The sequence below is a fragment of the Esox lucius genome, chromosome 16 (assembly GCF_011004845.1).
Source record: "Esox lucius isolate fEsoLuc1 chromosome 16, fEsoLuc1.pri, whole genome shotgun sequence".
In the NCBI taxonomy this organism is placed as follows: domain Eukaryota; kingdom Metazoa; phylum Chordata; class Actinopteri; order Esociformes; family Esocidae; genus Esox; species Esox lucius.
Window position 1 is genome coordinate 12,276,615 of NC_047584.1, and position 23,812 is coordinate 12,300,426.

The 23,812-nt window shown below is 46.4% G+C and overlaps 1 protein-coding gene across 16 annotated transcripts in view; it reads left to right on the forward strand.

Moving 5' to 3' along the window:
- pikfyve (phosphoinositide kinase, FYVE finger containing) overlaps positions 1 to 23,812 on the forward strand; it is a 32,778-nt gene that overhangs the window by 4,958 nt on the left and 4,008 nt on the right. For 2 of the 16 annotated variants that reach the window (XM_029113564.2, XM_029113557.2), the window contains exons 2-43: positions 3,370 to 3,560; positions 5,913 to 6,074; positions 6,398 to 6,424; positions 7,284 to 7,393; positions 8,271 to 8,442; positions 9,115 to 9,325; positions 9,674 to 9,811; positions 10,236 to 10,262; positions 10,480 to 10,566; positions 10,770 to 10,923; positions 11,017 to 11,174; positions 11,341 to 11,452; positions 12,066 to 12,222; positions 13,071 to 13,238; positions 13,425 to 13,484; positions 13,670 to 13,799; positions 14,435 to 14,615; positions 14,727 to 14,801; positions 14,923 to 15,030; positions 15,279 to 15,419; positions 15,657 to 15,783; positions 15,950 to 16,632; positions 16,757 to 16,918; positions 17,031 to 17,414; positions 17,692 to 17,792; positions 18,003 to 18,074; positions 18,201 to 18,372; positions 18,590 to 18,768; positions 18,963 to 19,076; positions 19,253 to 19,361; positions 20,268 to 20,422; positions 20,862 to 20,952; positions 21,039 to 21,099; positions 21,198 to 21,335; positions 21,449 to 21,569; positions 21,685 to 21,735; positions 21,962 to 22,057; positions 22,200 to 22,283; positions 22,371 to 22,471; positions 22,596 to 22,655; positions 22,765 to 22,941; positions 23,078 to 23,181. In XM_029113564.2, the coding sequence (XP_028969397.2) occupies positions 3,380 to 3,560; positions 5,913 to 6,074; positions 6,398 to 6,424; positions 7,284 to 7,393; positions 8,271 to 8,442; positions 9,115 to 9,325; positions 9,674 to 9,811; positions 10,236 to 10,262; positions 10,480 to 10,566; positions 10,770 to 10,923; positions 11,017 to 11,174; positions 11,341 to 11,452; positions 12,066 to 12,222; positions 13,071 to 13,238; positions 13,425 to 13,484; positions 13,670 to 13,799; positions 14,435 to 14,615; positions 14,727 to 14,801; positions 14,923 to 15,030; positions 15,279 to 15,419; positions 15,657 to 15,783; positions 15,950 to 16,632; positions 16,757 to 16,918; positions 17,031 to 17,414; positions 17,692 to 17,792; positions 18,003 to 18,074; positions 18,201 to 18,372; positions 18,590 to 18,768; positions 18,963 to 19,076; positions 19,253 to 19,361; positions 20,268 to 20,422; positions 20,862 to 20,952; positions 21,039 to 21,099; positions 21,198 to 21,335; positions 21,449 to 21,569; positions 21,685 to 21,735; positions 21,962 to 22,057; positions 22,200 to 22,283; positions 22,371 to 22,471; positions 22,596 to 22,655; positions 22,765 to 22,941; positions 23,078 to 23,181 (5,901 nt within the window). In that variant the 5' untranslated portion in view covers positions 3,370 to 3,379. The remainder of the gene's footprint in view (positions 1 to 3,369; positions 3,561 to 5,912; positions 6,075 to 6,397; positions 6,425 to 7,283; positions 7,394 to 8,270; positions 8,443 to 9,114; positions 9,326 to 9,673; positions 9,812 to 10,235; positions 10,263 to 10,479; positions 10,567 to 10,769; positions 10,924 to 11,016; positions 11,175 to 11,340; positions 11,453 to 12,065; positions 12,223 to 13,070; positions 13,239 to 13,424; positions 13,485 to 13,669; positions 13,800 to 14,434; positions 14,616 to 14,726; positions 14,802 to 14,922; positions 15,031 to 15,278; positions 15,420 to 15,656; positions 15,784 to 15,949; positions 16,633 to 16,756; positions 16,919 to 17,030; positions 17,415 to 17,691; positions 17,793 to 18,002; positions 18,075 to 18,200; positions 18,373 to 18,589; positions 18,769 to 18,962; positions 19,077 to 19,252; positions 19,362 to 20,267; positions 20,423 to 20,861; positions 20,953 to 21,038; positions 21,100 to 21,197; positions 21,336 to 21,448; positions 21,570 to 21,684; positions 21,736 to 21,961; positions 22,058 to 22,199; positions 22,284 to 22,370; positions 22,472 to 22,595; positions 22,656 to 22,764; positions 22,942 to 23,077; positions 23,182 to 23,812) is intronic. The other 14 variants (XM_029113565.2, XM_029113560.2, XM_029113558.2 and 11 more) reach the window with 14 other exon arrangements.

Consider the following 23,812-nt stretch of genomic DNA (forward strand, 5'->3'; position numbering starts at 1 on the left):
TTGGGGCTGCTCTCCTTCTTCAGGACCTGGTCAGCTTGCCATATTGTGTCAGCAATGCATTCCATATTGTAACAGAATTCTTGAAGACAATATGAGGCCATCTTTTAAAAAGCTGAAGCTGAACCAAACATGCATCTTGCAACAGGTCAGTGATCCACAACACCCAATTTGAGGTACAACAGAATGGTTCCAAAACAAGAAATGGTGGGTTCTGTTGGGGAAAAACCTTGTAAAATAGTATTCATGTAAATTACAGACGTTTTTAATTAAATAGGGCCATGACCTTAAAAACGGAAAATATTGATGATGAAATTAAACTATATGCACGCTATCCACCTTCCAAAACCGAGAGGTTTGATTCAGTTAAGCACTACGTCAGCTATTTATTGATCGATAGCTAGCTTGCTTACCTGCATGTAGTCCGTTCTTGTGGTTGTTCTCAGTTGCGAACTACAAATAAACCGACCACTGACCACAATATTTTTACAGTAGCATGGGCACAAAGGCCACCCTGTCCACCCTGATAGGAATATGCACTAACAAGTATTGCTATTTACATAAATCATTGATGTTTTATGTGTGTTTATACATTATCTCACAGAATTGAGTACACCCCTCACATTTTTGTAAATTTTTGATTATATCTTTTCATGTGACAACACTGAAGAAATGACACTTTGCTACATTGTAAAGTAGTGAGTACAGCTTGTATAACAGTGTACATTTGCTGTCCCCTCTAAATTACTCAACACACAGCCATTAATGTCTAAACTGCTGGCAACAAAAGTGAGTACACCCCTAAGTGAAAATGTCCAAATTGGGCCCAATTAGCCATTTTCTCTCCCCGGTGTCATGTGACTCATTAGTGTTACAAGGTCTCGGGTGTGAATGGGGAGCAGGTGTGTTAAATTTGGTGTCATCGATCTCACACTCTCTCATACTGGTCACTGGAAGTTCAACATGGCACCTCATGGCAAAGAACTCTCTGTGGATCTGAAAAAAAAGAATTGTTGCTCTTTATAAAGATGGCCTAGGCTATAAGAATCTTGCCCAGACCCTGAAACTGAGCTGCAGCACGGTGGCCAAGACCATACAGCAGTTGTACAGGACAAGGCCTCGCCATGGTTGACCAAAGAAGTTGAGTGCACATGCTCAGTATCCAGAGGTTGTCTTTGGGAAATAGACGTATGAGTGCTGCCAGCCTTGCTGCAGAGGTTGAAGGGGTGGGGGGGTCAGCGTGTCAGGGCTCAGATCATACGCCGCACACTGCATCAAATTGGTCTGCATGGCTGTCGTCCCAGAAGGAAGCCTCTTCTAAAGATGATGCACAAGAAAGCCAGCTAACACTTTGCTGAAGACAAGCAGACTAAGGACATGGATTACTGGAACCATGTTCTGTGGTCTGATGAGACCAAGATAAACCTATTTGGTTCAGATGGTGTCAAGCGTGTGTGGCAGCAACCAGGTAAGGAGTACCAAGACAAGTGTGTCTTGCCTACAGTCAAGCATGGTGGTGGGAGTGTCATGGTCTGGGGCTGCATGAGTGCTGCCGGCACTGGGGAGATACAGTTCATTGAGGGAACCATGAATGCCAACATGTACTGTGACATACTGAAGCAGAGCATGATCCCGCAGGGCAGTATTCCAACATGGTAACGACCCCAAACACACCTCCAAGACGACCACTGCCTTGCTAAAGAAGTTGAGGGAAAAGGTGATGGACTGGCCAAGCATGTCTCCAGACCTAAACCCTATTGGGCATCTATGGGGCATCCTCAAACGGAAGGTGGAGCGCAAGGTCTCTAACATCCACCTGCTCCGTGATGTCGTCATGGAGGAGTGGAAGAGGACTCCAGTGGCAACCTGTGAAGCTCTGGTAAACTCCATGCTCAAGAGGCTTAAGGCACTGCTGGAAAATAATGGTGGCCACACATAATATTGACACTTTGGGTCCAAATTTGACATTTTCACTTAGGGGTTTACTCACTTTTGTTGCCAGCAGTTTAGACATGAATGACTGTGTGTTGTGTTATTTTGAGGGGACAGCAAATGTACACTGTTATACAAGCTGTAAACTCACTACTTTACATTGTAGCAAAGTGTCATTTCTTCAGTGTTGTCACATGAACAGATATAATCAAATATTTACAAAACTGTGAGGGGTGTACTCACTTTTGTGAAATACTGTACATATTATATTTTATGGTTCTACCCTGTCAGGTTGGTATTGGCAAATTCAAATTTAACAATACAAATGTTATGCATTTTTGTTATGTTTTCTTGTAGAGATTGATTGGTTCAACAATACATCATTAAAATGTCGACAATGTTCTTGGTATTCAACCTTATGAAAAAATAGTGTGCGACTGAAATAATGGTTTTAAAACAGTACCTCACTATACTTTAATATTTTATTTGAAAAAAATAGAAAGCGATAAAATAAGTGACGTTTGTTGTCTTTGATTATGTATATCTAGATGGATACATACATTTGTTAAGGCTTTGAGATATAATTATGTCTCCCTAACAGGGAGGAAATATCCCATTGTCTTGTGTGAACAATCCTCTTTGATTAATTAGGGTTTAATACATTTGAGTTTGACCAAGTCGTTTTTCTGACAAACAGAAATGTACTTTTTCTGCATAGAAGAAACATGTAATATATATATATATATATATATTTTTTTTTTTTAAGCTACAATTTTCTGCATAGTCATAATGGCCCAAATGTAAATTAGCGGTCATAACCAAGCCTTTAAAATAATCGCTGTGGTTATCCAGGGTGCAGAAATGCAGTTTTTTCTGAGAAAATGTAAAGGAATGAGTTGTATTTGAATATCTTCCAGATAGCCATAACAGAGGGCATTATGCACAGGCAGTTGTACTCTCTTAATTATTAATGGTCATTGACAGTCTTTTCAAAGTTTTTTCATGTTTATCCAAGCCATTTCATTCAAAATGGCACTCCCTATTTTATGCCGAGACTTAACTCACAGCTTTTTGCAGTTATGTTCAACCTCCCTAAAAAGCTTATACATTTCATATAACATTTATTAAGCTACTAATCCGTTAAACCTCTCCAACATGCCAATATGCTTCAATCCACTTTCTGCCTAGAGTTTCCCTGAAGTAAGAGTTGCAATTCAGATATAATGTCATTATTGCAGAGATAAATAAATAAAACTGAAAATACTGTTGGGTTATCATGTAGACTTGGTTCTGAAGAAATTACTTTGTGGAAAGTGGTCATTGCAATGTCAAAGGCAATGCCTTTGTTTAGGCGATGTCCTTTATACACTTGGTTAAGCAGAAAATCAGCATGCTCAGACCACGCACATATCACCAAGTGACAATTTGTCTTTTCAACAGAAGCAGTGAGATGTCTGCTGATGACAAATTGTCCTCCTGGTCCTCTACACTGGGGTCTGGTGTGGAGCCCCCAGTATCACCTGGCACCCCATCCCACCTGACACACTTCAAACCCCTGACTCCAGAGCAGGACGAGCCCCCGCTCCGGTCAGCCTACAGCTCTTTTGTCAACCTGTTTCGTTTCAACAAAGGTTAATACAAATACGAGCACGCTCGCTCATACATACATACATACATACATACATACATACATACATACAGTATCTCACAAAAGTGAGTACACCACTCACATTTTTTTAAATATTTGATGATATCTTTTCATGTGACAACACTGAGGAAATGACACTTTGCTACATTGTAAAGTAGTGAGTGTACAGCTTGTATAACAGTGTACATTTGCTGCCCCTCAAAATAACTCAACACACAGCCATTAATGTCTAAACCGCTGGCAACAAAAGTGAGTACACCCCTAAGTGAAAATGTCCAAATTGGGCCCAATTAGCCATTTTCCCTCCCCAGTGTCATGTGACTCATTAGTGTTACAAGGTCTCAGGTGTGAATGGGGAGCATGTGTGTTAAATTTGGTGTCATCGCTCTCATGCTCTCGCATACTGGTCACTGGAAGTTCAACATGGCACCTCATGGCAAAGAACTCTCTGTGGATCTGAAAAAAATAACTGTTGCTCTACATAAAGATGGCCTAGGCTGTAAGAAGGTTGCCACTCTTCAGAGACTGGGCCACAGGGCAGTATTCCAACATGATAACAACCCCAAACACACCTCCAAGACGACCACTACCTTGCTAAAGAAGCTGAGGGTAAAGGTGATGGACTGGCCAAGGTCTCCAGACCTAAACCCTATTGGGCATCTATGGGGCATCCTCAAACGGAAGGTGGAGCGCAAGGTCTCTAACATCCACCTGCTCCGTGATGTCGTCATGGAGGAGTGGAAGAGGACTCCAGTGGCAACCTGTGAAGCTCTGGTGAACTCCATGCTCAAGAGGGTTAAGGCAGTGCTGGAAAATAATGGTGGCCACACAAAACAATGACACTCTGGGACCAATTTGGGCATTTTCACTTAGGGGTGTAATCCCTTTTGTTGCCCGTGGTTTAGACATGAATGACTGTGTGTTGTATTATTTTGAGGGGACAGCAAATGTACACTGTTATACAAGCTGTACACTCACTACTTTACATTGTAGCAAAGTGTCATTTCTTCAGTGTCACATGAAAAGATATAATCAAATATTTAAACTAATGTGAGGGGTGTACTCGCTTCTGTGAGATACTGTACATACATACACACCCACACATGGGCCGATGGATGGACGCACAGTCATGGTCACAGAAAATCCTTATGTTAAAATATGCTGCAGACCGCCTCTCCGTGAACCATGAATAAGTGTATTGACTCCATATTGTTAATCGTCCTAATCTCTTATTTATTTGTCCAGCGCTATAATGGGGGGGGGTAAGATGGCCTTCCCTTTGACAAGCCTGGATAAAAGTAGTCAGACCAGGGAGCGGAATGGACCTAGAGCAGGGCCCATGTCCCATGAGGTCATGTGATGCGACGCTGCCTGTTGACTGCATGCCAGGAGGCAGCAAGCCAACTTGAGCTGTCATGCGTGTCATTCTCTGTAGGCGCACCCTAACTCCCCAACCCCTCGCTATGGCAACGGGCCTCTGCTTACACCCACGCTACATGGAGCGTTAATATTCAGTTTTACAATGTAGACCTTTTCAAGTAGAGGTTGACCGATTAGGATTTTTTTGGCTGACGATAGTTGACCAATTAATGACCAATCTGAGGCGGCAGGGTAGGACCCACATATCCGGTGTAATTACCAGAAAGCACTTGCTTAATTTCTCTACTTTAGCCTGACAAAAACAGAGTAGGCATACCTTTCTACACCATAGGTAATAGCAACAATTTAGGCGTCTTTGCCATAACGACATCTAAAAAAATGATGTCGTCCATGATTACTATTATTAATGTCAATTCTTTACAACACCAAAGGGGCCAGCCTAATCTAGGGAGTGCTTTAAGTCGGAGAAGTTGGTGTTGGCTGTGATTTGATGATAAATTAACAAGCATTGGATTTAGTATAAGCAAGTTTATATGCTAATTAACCTAGTAATATAAAACGTATAGCCAACAACAACGCTGATTACAGATTTGTTTTGAAAACCTCAAATAATTGGCCCTAATTTATCGACCCTGCCAATCAGTTGGTCAGCCTCTGTTTTCAAGGGATTTGCCAGTCCCTTTACGCTGATTAGATCAGGTCTAGAGAGTCCAACGTGACTCATTGTGAACAACAGCAATGTGTACATCACACATCTAGACACGGCGCTGCTCTTCGCTCAAATTTCATGTGCATGAAAAGCAGAGAGCCTCATTTGAAATACTAAAGGCAAATAAAAGCGCCCAAGTTGTGTTTACATGGCGTTTACGAAGTCTCAGGGATAATGCTGACCGCAGCTTAAACATGGAATTGGTGGGAATGATTGATTTGTTCTGATTTGATGTAAAATGTACAGAGGAGGGGCGGCCACCTTCAGTGATTGAGAAACCGGACGTGGCTGTGAAGTCACCCGCTGGGGAGCGCAGAACCTGGACCAGCCCGGCACACTCCGTCCATGGCCTGGGCTCCCATCGGAAACAACACCCCGACCTCCTACGCAGGACCTCCACTGCTTCGGGTACATACCCAAATCCATCTAGTTTACATTTGGAGTGATTGCGTTAACTCGTAGTCTTTTCAAACTGACCTGATAAGAGTGTCCGAAGTCCCAGTTTCATTCTGGTCAATTAGATTAGTTGTCAGTCCGAGACTCAGCTTGCTTAGAGGAGAGGTGCCTCACACCGTTGCTTTGACTTGTTTAGGATGACTCCCTTTTTATGGGCTGTATATTTCAATTTGTTCTAGTTTTATGATTGCTAGGTGCAGAGAGGAAAATGGTTGCACAGTGTGAGTAATATGACATCCATTGAAAAAGCTGATGAATGTCTTTTCTTTTTGCAGTGGACTGGCCATTATGGCCTGGTGAGGGTGAGAGGGTCTTTACTGTGTGTTTGCTAAGATTTCTTAAATGGTTCTGCGCTTGAATTTAACAGACTGGTTTCATTGTGTGGGCGGCTAACCTAAGCACCTGAGTGTTTTTGGTGTGTGACTGTGTGTGTGAGGTTTGTTTAGCTACTTTTTGGCATGTTGATTAAATGCCTTCTGGGGTTATTTTTTTTTTAACAACACTGATATTTGGAAGGTTATATGTTTGCATAATGATATTTGGACTAACATCATACTACTTTTTGTTTCTTACTCAATAACATTTGTCTTGAAGTATCAATTGCGTTACCTGTATTATTGTATTGAGCTTAGTTTATGGCCACTGATGTAGAGATGAGCTTCTGTTGTGCTACTGTGCAAATCTTTTTTTAACTTGCCCTCTCATTATCAAATGTAAATGTACAGTATCTCAAAAAAGTGAGTACACCCTTCACATTTTTGCTAATATTTGATTATATCTTTTCATGTGACCACAGTAGTGAAATGACACTTTGCTACAATGTAAAGTAGTGAGTGTTCAGCTGGACACTCACTACTTTACATTGTAAAAAAGTGTCAATGTGAAGGGTGTACTCACTTTTGTGAGATACTGTATATGTATGTATTTAGTTATTTTCAAATAACATTACCCTTTTGGGTTATAACCCAAAGTATTTTATTAATGGTATACACAAGTGGCTCTCCCTGTCTCGCTCCTTTAACGTTCTGCATTTTATTTGCATGAGAAGAGAGCGTTTGCATGTCTTGAATGGTTAAATAAGATCTGCTATGCACTGTATGCTGAATTCCTGCGCCTCATGTAGGTGTTATTGATTTTTCCTGTTATTTATTTTGCTTCCAGAGGGTCGTAGGAAATCAGAAACCCCATTAGGAACTCATGACCCCCGTACTGCTGTTCAGCTTCGCACCGCCCTGAAGCGTCTGAAGGAGATCATGGAGGGGAAGAGCCAGGTATTAACCCCCCTTCACACTCTAGTGGTTGATGGGAGTACCTAACATTACACTGCTATTGTTGTAGAGACCCTTAATCCATCACTGCTTGTTTTGATTGGAGTAATATATATAGCCTAGCTGAAACATGAACATTCGCACACCGCAAACACTTCCAAATAAAGGAGATAAAATGCGTCTTATTCTTAACAAGCTGTTGTTGTTTATCCCATTTTTCAATGTTCTATGAAATACAGTATGCATACACTTGGTTTCTGATTATTATTTTTATTGAATACATGGAATCATATTGAATTTACATATGCTTTGTTTGCTATAAATATTGAAATTAGACTACACACAATAAACCAAAATAATTGGTGGAAAAATGTGAGCAATTGTTTGTGGCATAAGGTGAAGGGAACTGGAGAATAAACTCTGGTTCTGGTGTGGTAAATCAGGAGAATAAACTCTGGTTCTGGTGTGGTAAATCAGGAGAATAAACTCTGGTTCTGGTGTGGTAATGCAGGAGAATAAACTCTGGTTCTGGTGTGGTAATGCAGGAGAATAAACCCTGGTTCTGGTGTGGTAATGCAAGAGAATAAACTCTGGTTCTGGTGTGGTAATGCAGGAGAATAAACTCTGGTTTGGGTGTGGTAATGCAGTAGAATAAACTCTGGTTTTGGTGTGGTAATGCAGGAGAATAAACTCTGGTTCTGGTGTGGTAATGCAGGAGAATAAACTCTGGTTTGGGTGTGGTAATGCAGTAGAATAAACTCTTGTTTGGGTGTGGTAATGCAGTAGAATAAACTCTGGTTTTGGTGTGGTAATGCAGGAGAATAGACTCTGCTTCTGGTGTGGTAATGCAGTAGAATAAACTCTGGTATTGGTAATGCAGGACAGTGACCTGAAGCAGTACTGGATGCCGGACAGCCAGTGTAAGGAGTGCTACGACTGCAACGAGAAGTTCACCACCTTCCGCCGCCGCCACCATTGCCGGCTGTGCGGCCAGATCTTCTGCAGCCGCTGCTGCAACCAGGAAATCCCTGGCAAGTTCATGGGCTACACGGGTGAGTGCTTATGGGAGCGGGGCGGGGACTCTTGTGAGGGGATGGAGAGAGTGCCCAGAAAGGTGATCCCAAAGCAGGGTCACCAACAGAAGAGTTCTAGGAGAACAATGGCTGGTTATATGTATGTACAAAGCCTGTTGGTCAGTGTTTCCCAATCCTGGTCCTGGGGACCCTAAAGGGTGCATGTTTTTGCCCCAGCACTCACACACCCGATGCAAATTAAAGATTTGATGATCGGTTGATTATGTGAATCAAGTGTGTAAGTGTTAGGGCAACATTTGAATCAGGTGTGTGAGTTCTAGGGCAAAACAAAAATGTGCACACTTTGGGGTCCGCAGGACCAGGATTGGGAAACACTGCTGTAGGTGCACCAAGCATGAGCCTGTTGTGTGTAGTGTGGTCTGCTGTGGTTGTGTGTGTTTGGACTTTGGATTTGACCAGTGGTGTTTTGCGATTGCCCTAACATTGCTGAGAACGAAGAGAAGTCCGGTCAATAGTGTGTTTGTGTTGTGTCACCTCAGCAGGGCTTCCGTCCCGGCTCAGAGCAGAGCGGGACCCGCCCCTCCTCTCACTGACTCCTCCCCTTCTCTCTTTCTCCCTTCCCACTCGTGCCGACGTCGCCCACCGTGTCGCTCTGTCTCTCGCTCGCCGCGTCATTACCGCCATGAGCAGGAGACCTGCGGGCCTGCACATACTGTCGCAAGATCGCCCTGAGTTACGCCCACTCGGCGGACTCCGGCTCCATAGGGGAGGACCTGTCTGCCCTCTCCGACTCCTCCCCCTGCTCCATCTGCGTCCTGGAACCCAGCGAGCCCCGAACCCCGGTCGGAGGTCGCAAGGCCAGCCGGAACATCTTCCTAGAAGAGGACCTGGCCTGGCAGAGGTGAACCCAGGCTGCATTCCAACTCTAGGGAATAGTGCCTTTTGGCGTTTTTTCCTAAGAACACGGCAAGAAATGAGGAACCGTAGATGGAAACGATTGATTTATCTGCGAGGGGGGGGGGGGGGGTCATCCATGCACTGTAGTTTTTTTTCCTCCATCCTCTAATTACCACCACAGACACAAACACACACACGCGCACACACACACAAACTCCCGTTTTGACCTAAGAATGATGCATGCTATCCGCCCTGACATTATCCTTCGTTCTGTTCACTGGCTCTGTGGATCTCCTGCATGATTCTGTCTCTGTAGTCCTTCTCTCATCTTTGCCTTTTCCTCCAAACACAGAGTTGAAGAAACAGTGGAGAGTGACACTCCTCATCCCCCATACCCTCCCCTCTCCATGTCCTGTCCTGTCTCTCCTGGCCCACTCCACTCTTCTCCCCCCCCGTCCGCCTGTCTTCCTTTCCTCCCCCTCTACACTGGGTGGGTTCTGGCTCCCTGTTTGGCCCACTTTCGTTGGACCTCTTTCCCGACTAACCTATACTCACCATTTTAGAGGGGAAGCCTTTGTAAAAACGTACTGTTTGACTGCTTTGGATTTTGAAGAAGCTGCCTTGTTACATTATATCCAGGACATGAATGCAGACGTTGATCTTTCAACAATCATACAAACAAAATCACATTGTCAACGCAGACAAATTACATTTAAAAAAGAATCTGGTTTATTGAGTTTTTCAAAGGCAGACCTTTTGGTTTCCAGAGAACACATGCTTTTACGTAATTGATTACCGCTACTAACATTCCGTCCCCTTTAACAATACGACTAGCTATGATCCAGTCATCAGTGTGCTGCACTTGCTTCTAAATGTCTCAAAAGAAAATATTCTTTCCTTCTCTTCTGGCATAGAAAAACTCCCATTGGGATGAGAAAGAAGTGAGTGCTGCTGTTTTATAACCTTTCCAACTTTTCTGACAGCTTAAAAAAGCTTAACATTTGAGTTGAGGGTAACCATTCTGGTCCTACCATGAAGAATTTTGCATGCATCTACCATAACAGGTTACGGTATTGATATATGAACTTGAAAGATCAATGTAAACTTATTTTGTTGAGGAATGAATGTTTTTATTGGTGTGTCTGTGTGCGTCATCAGTTTAATTCACCAGGAGGCCCAGAACAGCGGCATGAATTCTAGACTGACACTGCAGGAGGATGGAGGCAAGTCACCGATAAGGAAGCGGTGAGGTTATTGTAGTTCCAGTATTTTTTTTGTAATGTGGTGTTTTAATAATGTTCTGATTCTTTGCACCCTTTTTGACATCATATAAGGCACATGCAGATATTTCACATAATCGACATGCAAACTACCAGTTACACAGGAAGAAATGAGCTGCGGACTGTATTTGTTTGTGTGTCCGCTGAGTGATGGTTCTGTAATGGCAGCGCGGTCCTATCCAGGTCCACCAGCGTGACCAATCTGTCCCTGGACCGGTCTGGCTCTTCCATGGTGCCCCCTTATGACAGCTCGGTGAGCCCCCAGATCAGCCGGGCCCTGCCCAAACCGGACCACAGCGAAGAGGAGAGGAAGATTCTGCTGGTAATGATGCGCTCTTTTCCATCCTGTTCTGTCCCACTGTCTCCTTGTCTCTCTCGTTAAACCTTGGTACTGACTGACTGTGGTGACACGTAGGATTCATCTCAGCTGAAGGACCTTTGGAAGAAGATTTGTCACAACGGTACTGGAATGGAGTTCCAGGACCACCGCTATTGGCTCCGTACATACCCCAACTGCATTGTGGGTAAGGAGCTGGTCAACTGGCTGCTGACGAGTGGAACCATCTGTACCAGGTAAAGACTGACATTTGGCTTGCCAAGTTAAGTTGTATAATTCACCCCTAATGTAACAGTACTAACATAAGGTATTAAAAGTTGTTTTTCTCTCCTTGATTTTCTGTTATTTCTCTGTCTCACTCTCCCCTCCGTCCTTTATACTCTGTGTCCATCACCTTTGCAGAGCTCAGGCGATAGCCATTGGTCAGGCTCTGGTGGATGGTCGTTGGTTGGATTGTGTCACTCACCATGACCAGCTATTCAGGGATGAGTATGCGCTCTATCGCCCCCTCCAGGTAAGATACTTTTTGATGAGAATGTCATATCTCACACACCACCCCTGGCCATTTGTTGCCAAAATGTTAATGTTAATGTCATGACTAATAATAATGGTGGTGGTGGTGGTGGTCATGACTAATAATAGTGGTGGTGGTGGTCATGACTAATAATAATGGTGGTGGTGGTGGTGGTCATGACTAATAATAATGGTGGTGGTGGTGGTGGTCATGACTAATAATAATGGTGGAGGTGGTGGTCATGACTAATAATAATGGTGGTGGTGGTGGTCATGACTAATAATGGTGGTGGTGGTGGTGGTCATGACTAATAATAATGGTGGTGGTGGTGGTGATCATGACTAATAATAATGGTGGAGGTGGTGGTCATGACTAATAATGGTGGAGGTGGTGGTCATGACTAATAATAATGGTGGTGGTGGTGGTCATGACATAATAATAATAATAATAATAATAATAATAGTAGTGGTAGTGGTGGTGGTGGTGGTGGTGGTCATTACTAATAATAATAATGGTGGTGGTGGTGGTGAAGACAACAATAATAATGATGGTGATGGATATATTGGTGGTGGCGTTGAAAGTAATGCCAGTGATGACTGTGTTTTGTCCATAGAACACAGAGTTCTCTGAGACTCCATCTCCTGACAGCGACAGTGTCAACTCTCTGGAGGGACACTCCGAGCCGTCCTGGTTCAAAGACATCAAGTTTGACGACAGCGATACAGACCAGGTTGCAGACGACAATGACTACGTCATACCTAGCACACCCAGTACGTATCCCTAGATGTCATACCTAGCACACCCAGTACGTATCCCTAGATGTCATGGGACTTTAGCACACCCCGTACGTATCCCTAGATGTCATGGGACTTTAGCACACCCAGTACATATCCCTAGATGTCATACCTAGCACACCCCGTACGTATCCCTAGATGTCATGGGACTTTAGCACACCCTGTACGTATCTCTAGATGTCATGGGACTTTAGCACACCCAGTACGTTTCCCTAGATGTCATACCTAGCACACCCAGTATGTATCCCTAGATGTCATGGGACTTTAGCACACCCAATACGTATCCCTAGATGTCATGGGACTTTAGCACACCCAGTACGTATCCCTAGATGTCATGGGACTTTAGCACACCCAGTACGTATCCCTAGATGTCATGGGACTTTAGCACAACCCGTAAGTATCCCTAGATGTCATGGGACTTTAGCACACCCAGTACGTATCCATAGATGTCATACCTAGCACACCCAGTACGTACCCCTAGATGTCATGGGACTTTAGCACACCCAGTACGTATCCATAGATGTCATGGGACTTTAGCACACCCAGTACCTATCCCTAGATGTCATGGGACTTTAGCACACCCAGTACGTATCCATAGATGTCATGGGACTTTAGCACACCCAGTACGTATCCATAGATGTCATGGGACTTTAGCACACCCAGTAACTATCCCTAGATGTCATGGGACTTTAGCGCTCTGTCTAGGAATTACAACAGCTAGCTTCACGTCTGTCTGTTGTTTCTCAGGGATCTTAAACTATTGAATTGATCATTGGTTGTTCCAGCTCTTGTCTCCTGTGATATTTTGCCCCGCCCCTCTTCAGACTCGTCCAGCCCCAGTAAGAGGACGTCAGTCAGCAGTTTCCAGTCAGCGGTGGACAGTGATTCTGCTGCATCCATCAATCTCAATGTGGAGCAGGATAACGTCAACTTCCACATCAAGAAACAGTCCAAGTACCCCCATGTACCCCCACCCCCAACGGAGCAGAAAGGTACACACACACACGGACATACAGCTCCATCTCCACTTCCTTCACTAGAATGATTGGTTTCTCTTGTCTAGCTTTTAATGACACAACGTTGGTCTGCAATAGCTAACCAGACAATAAGGAACTTTACCTGTTTGCTTAGCCAGTTCCACAATAATGTGTTGCTGAATGTGTCCTCTTTCCTGTTAGAGTACCTGGTCTCAGAGGATGGAGGAGAGAATATCTCCATTAGTGACGCTTTCATCAAAGGTCAGAAGTCTCCACTTCCTAGTTTGGTCTGGCTTCATTATCGACACACTTTGTAATTAGTACGCTTTTAAACTATTCAGCAGTGGTTTGTTTTTTGCTTAGTAAAGGGCAGTTGGTCCAGATCCTACTATACTGTAGCTGGAAACTAAGCTGACATTGTCTTTGTCTCTCCTTCTGTTGTGTAGAGTCCCTGTTTAACCGGCGTGTGGAGGAGAAGGCTAAAGAGATGCTGTTCACTCCTTTGGGCTGGCACCACAGCTCCCTGGACCAGCTGAGAGAGGAGAATGGAGAAAAGAAGGCCATGGAGAGGCTGCTGTAAGAACACTCTGAGAACTTTTTTTAATCTCTGTGTTTTTTCTAAATTAAAATGAAATGTGTATGCTGGTACAAGAAGTAGGAGTTTTGGAAACTCAAGATCAACTGGAACTGAAGGGAAACACATTTCAGTAATCCCATGCTAAAGTACTATTTAATTAACTTTCAAAGATATTGTCTGGGGAACAACATTTATATTGTCTCTTCACTGGATAAAAGCTGGATAGTTGGGGAGTTGTAAAAAACGATAGCTCGTGGACAAATGTCTGGCACATTTTGGCGGCAAGTAAATGTAATAGAATGAAATAAATTGTCAGTGAAGCGCACCTTGTCCCCCCCCCCATTCGACAGTGTCCGTGTTGACCAGGGGTGTCCAAACTATTCCACAGAGGGCTGTGTGTCTGCAGGTTTTCACTCTCACCTTGTACTTAATTGACTAATTAGGTCACTAATGGGTTAGTTTCTACCCTCACCTGGTTGTTTAGGTCTGAACTGGGAACCAATTTATAGGAAAAACCAAAAACCTGCAGACACTCGGCCCTCCGTGGAACGGTTTGGACACCCCTGGTGTAGACGGTAGAGAAGGGAATTCGACCTCACATGCAATACATGACAGTGCCCACTCCCTTTCCTAGCTCTGCCAACCACAGCCACATGATGGCGCTGTTGCAGCAACTGCTGTACAGCGAGTCCCTGTCCCTCTCCTGGAGGGACATCATCGTTCCCGTGGTGAGACAGGTGGTTCAGACGGTGAGGCCGGACGTCCGCAGCTGTGATGACGACATGGACATCAGGCAGCTGGTCCACGTCAAAAAGGCACGTCGGCGACGGCGTCGTCAGGGCTGGTGCGGTAGGGGCGAGTGCTTGGGCCGAGTGCGCTGACGGAGCAGACGTTTTACCCCCTGCGTGTGTTTCTCTGCGTTTTAGATTCCCGGCGGGAAGAAGTTTGACTCGACGGTAGTGAACGGCTTTGTCTGCACCAAGAACATTGCCCACAAAAAGGTTCCTCTCCTGTAACACCCGCCCACGTCCTTGCCTGTAAATGCTGAATGACACTGTCTACTGCCAGTCTGTCTGCCGAGGAACTCTACGTGAAGTGTTGTGTTGTCTTGTTTTGCCTTAGATGAACTCGTACATAAAAAACCCCAAGATCCTGCTGCTGAAGTGTTCTATAGAGTATCTGTACAGAGAGGAGACCAAGTTCACGTGCATTGACCCCATTGTGCTTCAGGTCAGTCAGTCACTGAAGCAGTGTTTCGTGGGGTTGGTCTGTCATGTTGGTGTAATGCATATAGTTGATGTCACTAGAATAAGAGGGGATGTTTCGGTTTTGAATAACTCCTCAAGAGTTAGAGGCATCCGCTAATATCTTAATATTTAATTCCACATTGCTTAGCCCAAATTCGCAATTTCTTTGACTATATTAGTTAATATTTCTACATTTCTAGAATGCCTATGTTTGTCTGTCCTGTTCCCCAGGAGCGTGAGTTTCTGAAGAACTACGTTCAGCGTATCGCGGACGTGCGACCAAACCTTGTGCTAGTGGAGAAGACCGTGTCTCGGATCGCTCAGGACATGTTGCTGGAACACGGGATCACGTTGGTGATCAACGTCAAACCAGTCCGTACCACCCAGCCCTCACTCTAACTCTCTAGTAGTTATCTTAATATGCTGGGCAATGTTTCCATTTGCAAACCCACTTTTAACAAACTTGCATGTTTAGCAATTGTTTTATTATATTATTGTCATTTTATTGCATGGGAAACTGTTTTATGTTATCCTGTTCTTCTTTCTTGCCCAGTCAACCATTAACTGTACCTGCCCTCACATCGTTTCTTTTTCTATGGTCCTTTACAGCAAGTCTTGGACAGGGTGAGTCGTATGACCCAAGGGGACCTCGTCATGTCTATGGATCAGCTTCTCACCAAGCCTCGCCTGGGAACCTGCCAGAAGTTCTACCTACACTCTTTCCAGCTGACTAACAGTGAGTGGAAACTCCCCCTGTCGTCTGTCTTCATCTACTTTTAAGTCTACATCCTAAATCTCTTAAATCTTAGACGCTGAATGCCATTCGTGATGCTTAAATATTTCACCACTTTGGCGGTGAAACATCCTGCTCTTCACTTACCACTGTTCTCTCACTGTGACAGATGAGTCGAAGACTCTCATGTTCTTCGAGGGCTGCCCTCCTCAGCTAGGCTGTACCATAAAGCTGCGCGGGGCGTCTGAGTACGAGCTTGCCCGGGTTAAAGAGATCATCATCTTCATGGTGTGTGTGGCCTACCACTCCCAGCTGGAGATATCCTTTCTCATGGATGAGTTTGCCATGCCACCCAGCCTGGCCAAGACCAGCTCCTTCCCCTGCCTCCTGGAGAGCACTACTGTGGAGGAGGAGGAGGAGGAGAGCCAGGAAGGAGAGACCCAGGAAGGAGAGACTGTGCTGGAGGAGAAAGAAGAAGCGGAGAAGAGCTCCCTTGGGATCTCGGTGTTGGAATCCTCATCGCCAAAGGATGTCGAGGAAGTCGCTAGAACCCACCTCCTGTCCTCATCCTCACCAGGGGACCAGGTGGTGGAGTCTGCAGAGGTCATGACCTCCACACCTTTGTCCAATTACCGGTCGCCTCCACCTCCCGTGTCCCCACCCTACCTCATCGATGACCTGGAGGAGTTGTCCAGCGAGGTCGGGCCGGGGAAGGGGGAGACTGAGGGAGGGAGTGGGTCAGGGATCCTGGGGAGGGGTGAGTCTCGGGAGGAAAGCTCAGGTTCAGAGACGCCCCCCAGGCTTTTCAGAGACCCCCTGCAGGATGACACCGGGCTGTTTGTCACAGAGCAGGTGAGGGGGGGGGGGTGCTATACGAGGCTACAGGCTTAAGCTCGTTGGTTTTAATAATCAGCTCTTTTAAATCCGTGGTGCCAGAATGTCCTACGACGTCCTCTTCTCTCCTGTCACCGATCAGGTGGCCTCGACGGATGACCGTCTCAAGACACTGACCGCAGGCTTCAAACAGGAGCTCAAGGACATGATCCTGTGTATCTCCCCGTTCATCACCTTCAAGGAGCCTTTCCTCCTCACGCCTGCTGGTCTGCATTGCCCCAGCAGGGACTACTTTCCTGAACAGGTATTTACGCAAGGTTCTCCATTACTGTACTGATGCTGTTGGTTCTGTGACACATGTAATATCTTTTTGGTATCTTTTATTAATTGAGATGGCGTGCTATTTCCTGGTGCAGGTGTATCTCTCCCCGCTGCTCAACAAGGACTTCAAAGAACTAGACGGGCGACGGAAGCGCCAGCTCCTCAAAGACTCCGCCCCGGCGGGCGGAGGCATCGCCAACGGAGCCCCACCCCCTCGCCCCATCGAGGTGTTACCCTCCCACTGCCTTACCAGCGCCCGCATCGCCGAGCAGCTCAGCGCCAGCCAGGAACTGGCCAACATGCTGGCCGACTACCGCGCCCAGGGGGGGCGCATCCGACAGAAGGAGGCAGACCCTTTCGCCCAGCCCCCGGTCCGGGAGGCCCCGCCGTCCAAACACCCCGTCAAGGCTGACGGCGAGGAGGAGAGGCTGGCGGGACAGAACGACTCGACCTGGGCCTCCAAGGTGAGACACAGCAAGGTAGTTAACACGTCCACACGCCCCACTACGGAATTACCAGAGAACGTCCGGGAGGAGCTGTACAACAGACTCCTTGATCGTTCCGGGCCCTTGGATATTGTCTCTGTGCGCACGAGATTGTTCCATTACAGATAACTCGAACGCTCAGTACCGCACACCCTCTCCAGAGGTGTTAGGAGAAGGTTGAGCAGCTGAAGTGCCTCATTGTATTGTCGAACGTACCAGATGTGGTGATGGTGTTGTTTTATGTTAATCAACACCCCTCTCTTTGTTTCAGCTGGACTGCCTGAACCCAGTCAACCACCAAAGACTGTGTGTCCTGTTCAGCAGCTCCTCCGCCCAGTCCAACAACGCCCCCAACCCCTGTGTCAGCCCCTGGTAATCCTCACTCATTACTATTATTCCAAAACAACCATTTAAAGTAACAGTCTTGAGGACGGATCGTAGATCGGCACTGGTGCTTTGAAACTCCTAGCCAACTGTTTGCGTGGGCCTCGGTGGTCTTAAGAAGCTGTGGAAGAGCTGCTGGCTAGTCTCTGAGGCTAGCACGCTGTTTTCCAATCACAAACACCTCTTTGTCCTCCACAGGATCGTCACAATGGAGTTCTATGGGAAGAATGACCTCACGCTAGGAATATTTCTGGAAAGATACTGTTTCAGGTGGGGAGGGGGAAGTACATTCAATACATTACAATATATTTTGTCGTTATTGAGATGTCATCAGCTGAACTGAATGAAGCCCCTGTTCTTTGCTGTTCCTGTCTCCTCTGTATGTGCACGGTATAGGCCGTCCTATCAGTGCCCCAGTATTTTCTGTGAGACTCCCATGGTGCACCACGTGCGGCGGTTCGTGCACGGCAGCGGCTGCGTTCAGATTGTTCTGAAGGAGCTGGACTCTCCAGTGCCTGGATACCAGCACACCATCCTCAACTATTCCTGGTGCCGCATATGCAAACAGGTGACCCAGGGTATCTTACCAACATCCTGGCAAAGTGTAGACTAGAACATCAGACCGCGACGGCCTCTTCGTAAATTTAACGCGGAGAACACCATCTTATTCCGTGTAAACGACTCGTCTGAATGTTGGCCGATGATAAACAAGGAGATCCCGGTGAGAAACCTAGTCATGTTCACCCCAGAACCGGCGTGACCGTAGCCTTCCTCCCTCCCGGCAGGTGACGCCCGTGGTGCCCCTGTCCAATGACTCGTGGTCCATGTCCTTCGCCAAGTACCTGGAGCTGAGGTTCTACGGTCACCACTACACCAGGAGGGCCAACGCGGAACCCTGCGGACACTCCATCCACAAGGACTACCACCAGTACTTCTCCTACAACCAGATGGTGGCCTCGTTCAGGTAGGAAACACTGGCTAGGGCTTTAATGTCTTACCACCGATCCTTCTGCTTTACACCGCTTATAGTGCCCACCTTGTACGCGGCAATTCAAAACACTGGGAGAAATGAAATCCCTTTAGTAATTGGAATGGATTTAAAAATCGTTAGTCATTTTCAGTGTAGTTAACTGCCGTTGCGTTTTTTTCCACCTGCAGCTATATCTCAGTGAGACTGCTGGAGATCTGCCTCCCTCCTCCTAAGATCTTCATCCGGAACCAGGGACCCTCCAAGGGCAGCCTGCAGCAGGACCTCAAGGACTTCTCACAGAAGTAAATGTCTGCCGTGGCCTGTAATAGCAAAGCTCCACATCTGTTTGTGCTGTGTGTCTGGTTGTTCTCTTTTTCACAAACCAGGCTAGTCCTTATCTGAATAGTCTAAATAATGGAGACTGGTTTTTAGCTATATAGTTTTGAGTCCTCCTCCATTCTCTCCTTCTTCATGACAGGGTGACTCAGGTGTACCTGGCTATAGACGATCGTCTCACCTCCCTGAAGACGGACACCTTCAGTAAGACACGCGAGGAGAAGATGGAGGACCTGTTTGCACAGAAAGACGTAGGTTTCTCCGCCAACAGGTGGAGCTACACTGCAGATATCACCCATTTTGGATGTATCCAGGGCTTTGCGGTAAACCAAATTTTGATGTATCCAGGGATTTGCGGTAAACCCATTTTGGATGTAACCAGGGCTTTGCGGTAAACCCATTTTGGATGTATCCAGGGCTTTGCGGTAAACCCATTTTGGATGTATCCAGGGCTTTGCGGTAAACCCATTTTGGATGTATCCAGGGCTTTGCGGTAAACCCATTTTGGATGTAACCAGGGCTTTGCGGTAAACCCACAATATTTTGCTCTGTGACCTGGAATTTTGAAGAGAACATTTTGAATAGTAGTTTTTGATAGCTTCAATATTTTTAGCACTCTTCTGAGCTCTGGTAAATATATAGTATGGTAAGCTCTGGTAAATGTATAGTATGGTGAGCTCTGGTAAATGTATAGTATGGTGAGCTCTGGAAAATGTATAGTATGGTGAGCTCTGGTAAATGTATAGTATGGTGAGCTCTGGTAAATGTATAGTATGGTGAGCTCTGGTAAATGTATAGTATGGTGAGCTCTGGAAAATGTATAGTATGGTGAGCTCTGGTAAATGTATAGTATGGTGAGCTCTGGAAAATGTATAGTATGGTGAGCTCTGGAAAATGTATAGTATGGTGAGCTCTGGAAAATGTATAGTATGGTGAGCTCTGGTAAATGTATAGTATGGTGAGCTCTGGTAAATGTATAGTATGGTGAGCTCTGGTAAATGTATAGTATGGTGAGCTCTGGTAAATATAGTTCAGTGGTGGCAGGTGTCCCACCAGGGGTGGCTCTTTTTAATTTAGAGGAAGGACTTGGCTGGAATAGAGGAAGTGGCATTTTATGAAACATTTTATGAGTTTCAGTTTTTCTTTGCTGTGTTCAGATGGAGGAGGCAGAGCTACGCAGCTGGATTGAGAAGCTTCAGGCTCGTCTCCAGGCCTTTGGTAGCGACTCTCCTCAACAGCTCCAGACTGTCCTTGAATCAGTGGTAGTGAAGAAACAGAGCCTGTGTGAAACACTGCAGTCGTGGAACACCAGGTGAGAACACTGACCTCAGAGCAGGATTACATTTTCCAACCGTTGGCCAGCTCGGTCCATACAAAGATGTAGGAGAACGTTGTGAATGGAAGCTCTGACAATACCCACTCTGAGGGGTTTCTTCACCAGTTCACACGCACAGATTACACCTAGTCGTTAACTAAGAAGCACGGTAGATGCTCCCATAGGCTTCCAGTGATTTTGGTAACACTTGTTAGGAATGGTTCTGGAAACAACCTTAAACGTCCTGCAAACACACAAAGAATGCGTGTCAATGAGTCCATCTGCTGGAAGGGAAAAAGGATCCCTTTAAATATGCTTTTTATACATAGATGAGGTTTCATTTGTGTCTAGGAAACTGGTCTTTTAAGATTGAATTGTAGAAAGATGTCATGGCAAGCGCTCCACTAATGAATTTGTTGGGCCATGTAACCTCCAGACTGCAGGACCTGTTCCAGCAGGAGAAAGGCAGGAAACGTATATCTGTCCCAGCCAGTCCCGGGAGGCACAGACCGACCGAAGACAGCAAGGTCTGGCAGAATTCAGATCATTTAGAAATGAATGTTACTGAAGCACTTAATGAGTCACAGAATGTTACATCTTTTTCCTTTTTCAGACAAGTGCTCTGGAGTCCTCACCACGCAACCCCTCCCCCATGGTACAGAACGGTGACAAAGGTGTGTGGCTGTTGGTTTAGCAGTCGGTCGAAGCACTGCAGCACGCGTGGCCAGCAGTGGATGATAGTTAATGAGCGTGTTTGTTCTTTGACCGACAGAGGACCGTTACCTCACTGCGTTGCCCTCCAGCTCTGGATCGTCATCCCTGACGTTGCCGTCGCCCGGGGATACGGGTTCAGAACCCCTCTCATCTGGACCCTCATTTCCTGACCAGGACTCTGTCAGCATCTCAGAGGGTGAACACACACACACACACACACACACACACACACAATAAGCTTCACATTCCCTTTCTCCAGACTTTAAGGACGTTTCTAAACAGACTTCTCCTGTCTTTGTTGTTCGTCAGATGTGTTCGACGGCCACCTGTTGGCCTCTAGTGACAGCCAGGTGAAAGAGAAGTCCACCATGAAGGCCATCCTGGCCAACCTGTTGCCTGGCAACAGCTACAACCCCATCCCATTCCCATTGTGAGTACAGTCCCATCACCTCCAGACAGGCCTTTAAAGAAGTCCCCATCACCCAGGGAGGTGTTCCCTATTGAGCCCTGTTTCATTCTTTTTCCTACTCTGTTGTGATGTTTAGCCTGAATCCCAGTGCTGACAGTTTTGACCGGTCAGTTCATCCACACCCCAGGTGCCGCCCACTGCCTTTGTGCCCTTGAGCAAGGCACTTAACCCCTAACCCGCTTCACGGGCTCTCCGCCATTTCGTGCTGCTGTGTTGTGGTGTGGTGGGATTTGATGCTGTGAAAAATAACAATATTCTGTGGTGTCCTTGGTGTAACGGATCAGTGGTGTGTTACATTGTTGACCGCTGAGCCCTGGGTGTTGTGTTTCCCCTTGGTCATCTCGGTTTGTTAGTGACCCAGACAAGCACTACCTGATGTACGAGCATGAGAGAGTCCCTATCGCCGTGTGTGAACGAGAACCCAGCTCCATCATCGCGTTCGCTCTCAGGTAACGGCTCCACCCAGACTGTTCTCTGGTCTTTTCCCGTGCCTGACTCCCGACGATTTCTCGTGTGGTCATGTAGTTGCTCTCAAGTTCTTGTTGTGTTAATAAAAATGGGAAAAAAACCTGACCTCTGCCTGACCTGTAGTTGTAAGGAGTACAAGACGGCGCTGGATGAGCTGTCGAAGGTCACGGTGAAGACGGGAGGCGAGGACACCCCACAGACCATCAGGTACAGGAACAACATAAACGCACTCAAACATTCTGCCCATGTCAAGCCCACTCCTGTTACCTGACAAATACTGACGTCTGTGTGCAGCTCTGGAGAGAGCCGGGCCAAGAACAGCCCAGCCAAGCCCAACGAGACCGCCTCCTCCCAGATGGGTCTGGGCCGCAGCAGCTTGGAGTCTGACCCTCTCAGTGAGTAGGGGGCGATACGGGGTCAAGGAGCAACATGGGGTCAAGGGGCAACAGGCTTTCTTCCTTATTTGGATCAAAGTGTTAACACCCACCCGAGTGAACATTTATTTTTTGCTTTGAACAGAGGACGTAGATATAGGAGACAAGCATAAGAAATCGTCAGGAAACCCGCACATCGAATTACGTGAGTATTCGCCGTCGGACTTACCCACCGAGGGCTATGCCTGCAAAATGTGCTCTCGACGCCAGTCGGGCATCGTCACCTGTCTTCGTCCCTTTCATCCCCCCTGCAGAGTTCTCTGACGCCAACGCCAAGTTCTACTGCAGGATCTACTACGCGGAGGAGTTCCACAAGATGAGGGCGGAGATCATGGAGAGCACGGAGGACGACTTTGTCCGCTCGCTCTCCCACTGCGTCAACTGGCAGGCCCGTGGGGGGAAGTCCGGGGCTGTCTTCTACGCCACGGAAGGTGACCGCTGTGTTGATTTAACATGTGGTCGTGGTCGTGTGCGGTCGGTGTCCCCTACCCCGTCGTGCGGTTTACGAGCCTGCGGGAGGTGTACCGGTCATATTTCATTTTTCCTCTCTCTTCCCTCCTCGCTCAGATGACCGGTTCATTCTGAAACAGATGCCCAGGCTAGAGGTCCAGTCCTTCTTGGATTTCGCCCCTCACTACTTCACCTACATTACCGGAGCTGTTCAGCAGAAGGTATGGCTGCGCTCTCCGTCTGGCTTCAATTCACCATGCCCTCTTGAGGTTTCGGGACCGTGATGAGCAAACGTTTACTATTAGGTTACGTTGTAGATCGTCATCTTTCATTTCAGGGTATTTGTGTACATGTTCTTTTACCCATTTTGAACTGACAATCCCAAACCAACCCCCTCTGCTCCAACCTCTACCATTTTCACAAGTGCCAATTTGGAGGGCCCTCCAAGCAAGTGTGTAGGGCTCGGTTTGAGATTCACAGTTTGCGTACATACCCCCCCTCAGGGCAAAAAGTGTTTGGGCAATTGGCTTGACAAGGGTTTCTGGTTTGTCAAGTGCATTCGTTCACATCACTTGTCTCGTAGATGTCTACGTCTTGTCTTGATTTCCGGCACTGCCTATCCTTTTTCACTCTGCTTTGGCATCTTTCAACATGAGAACTAAAGAGGTGTCTCAATCAAAGTCAAGGGATCCATTGTGGATTTGCCTGGCTGAAAACTGGAATAAATATCTGAATCAGCCAGAAGGCTTACCAAAAACAATCACTAGGGAAGATGAGCAGATTCTGCTGGGATTATTGGGTTGCAGACTTTGAAGACAGTTGTTGCACACAAAAGATGTGCTACCAAATACT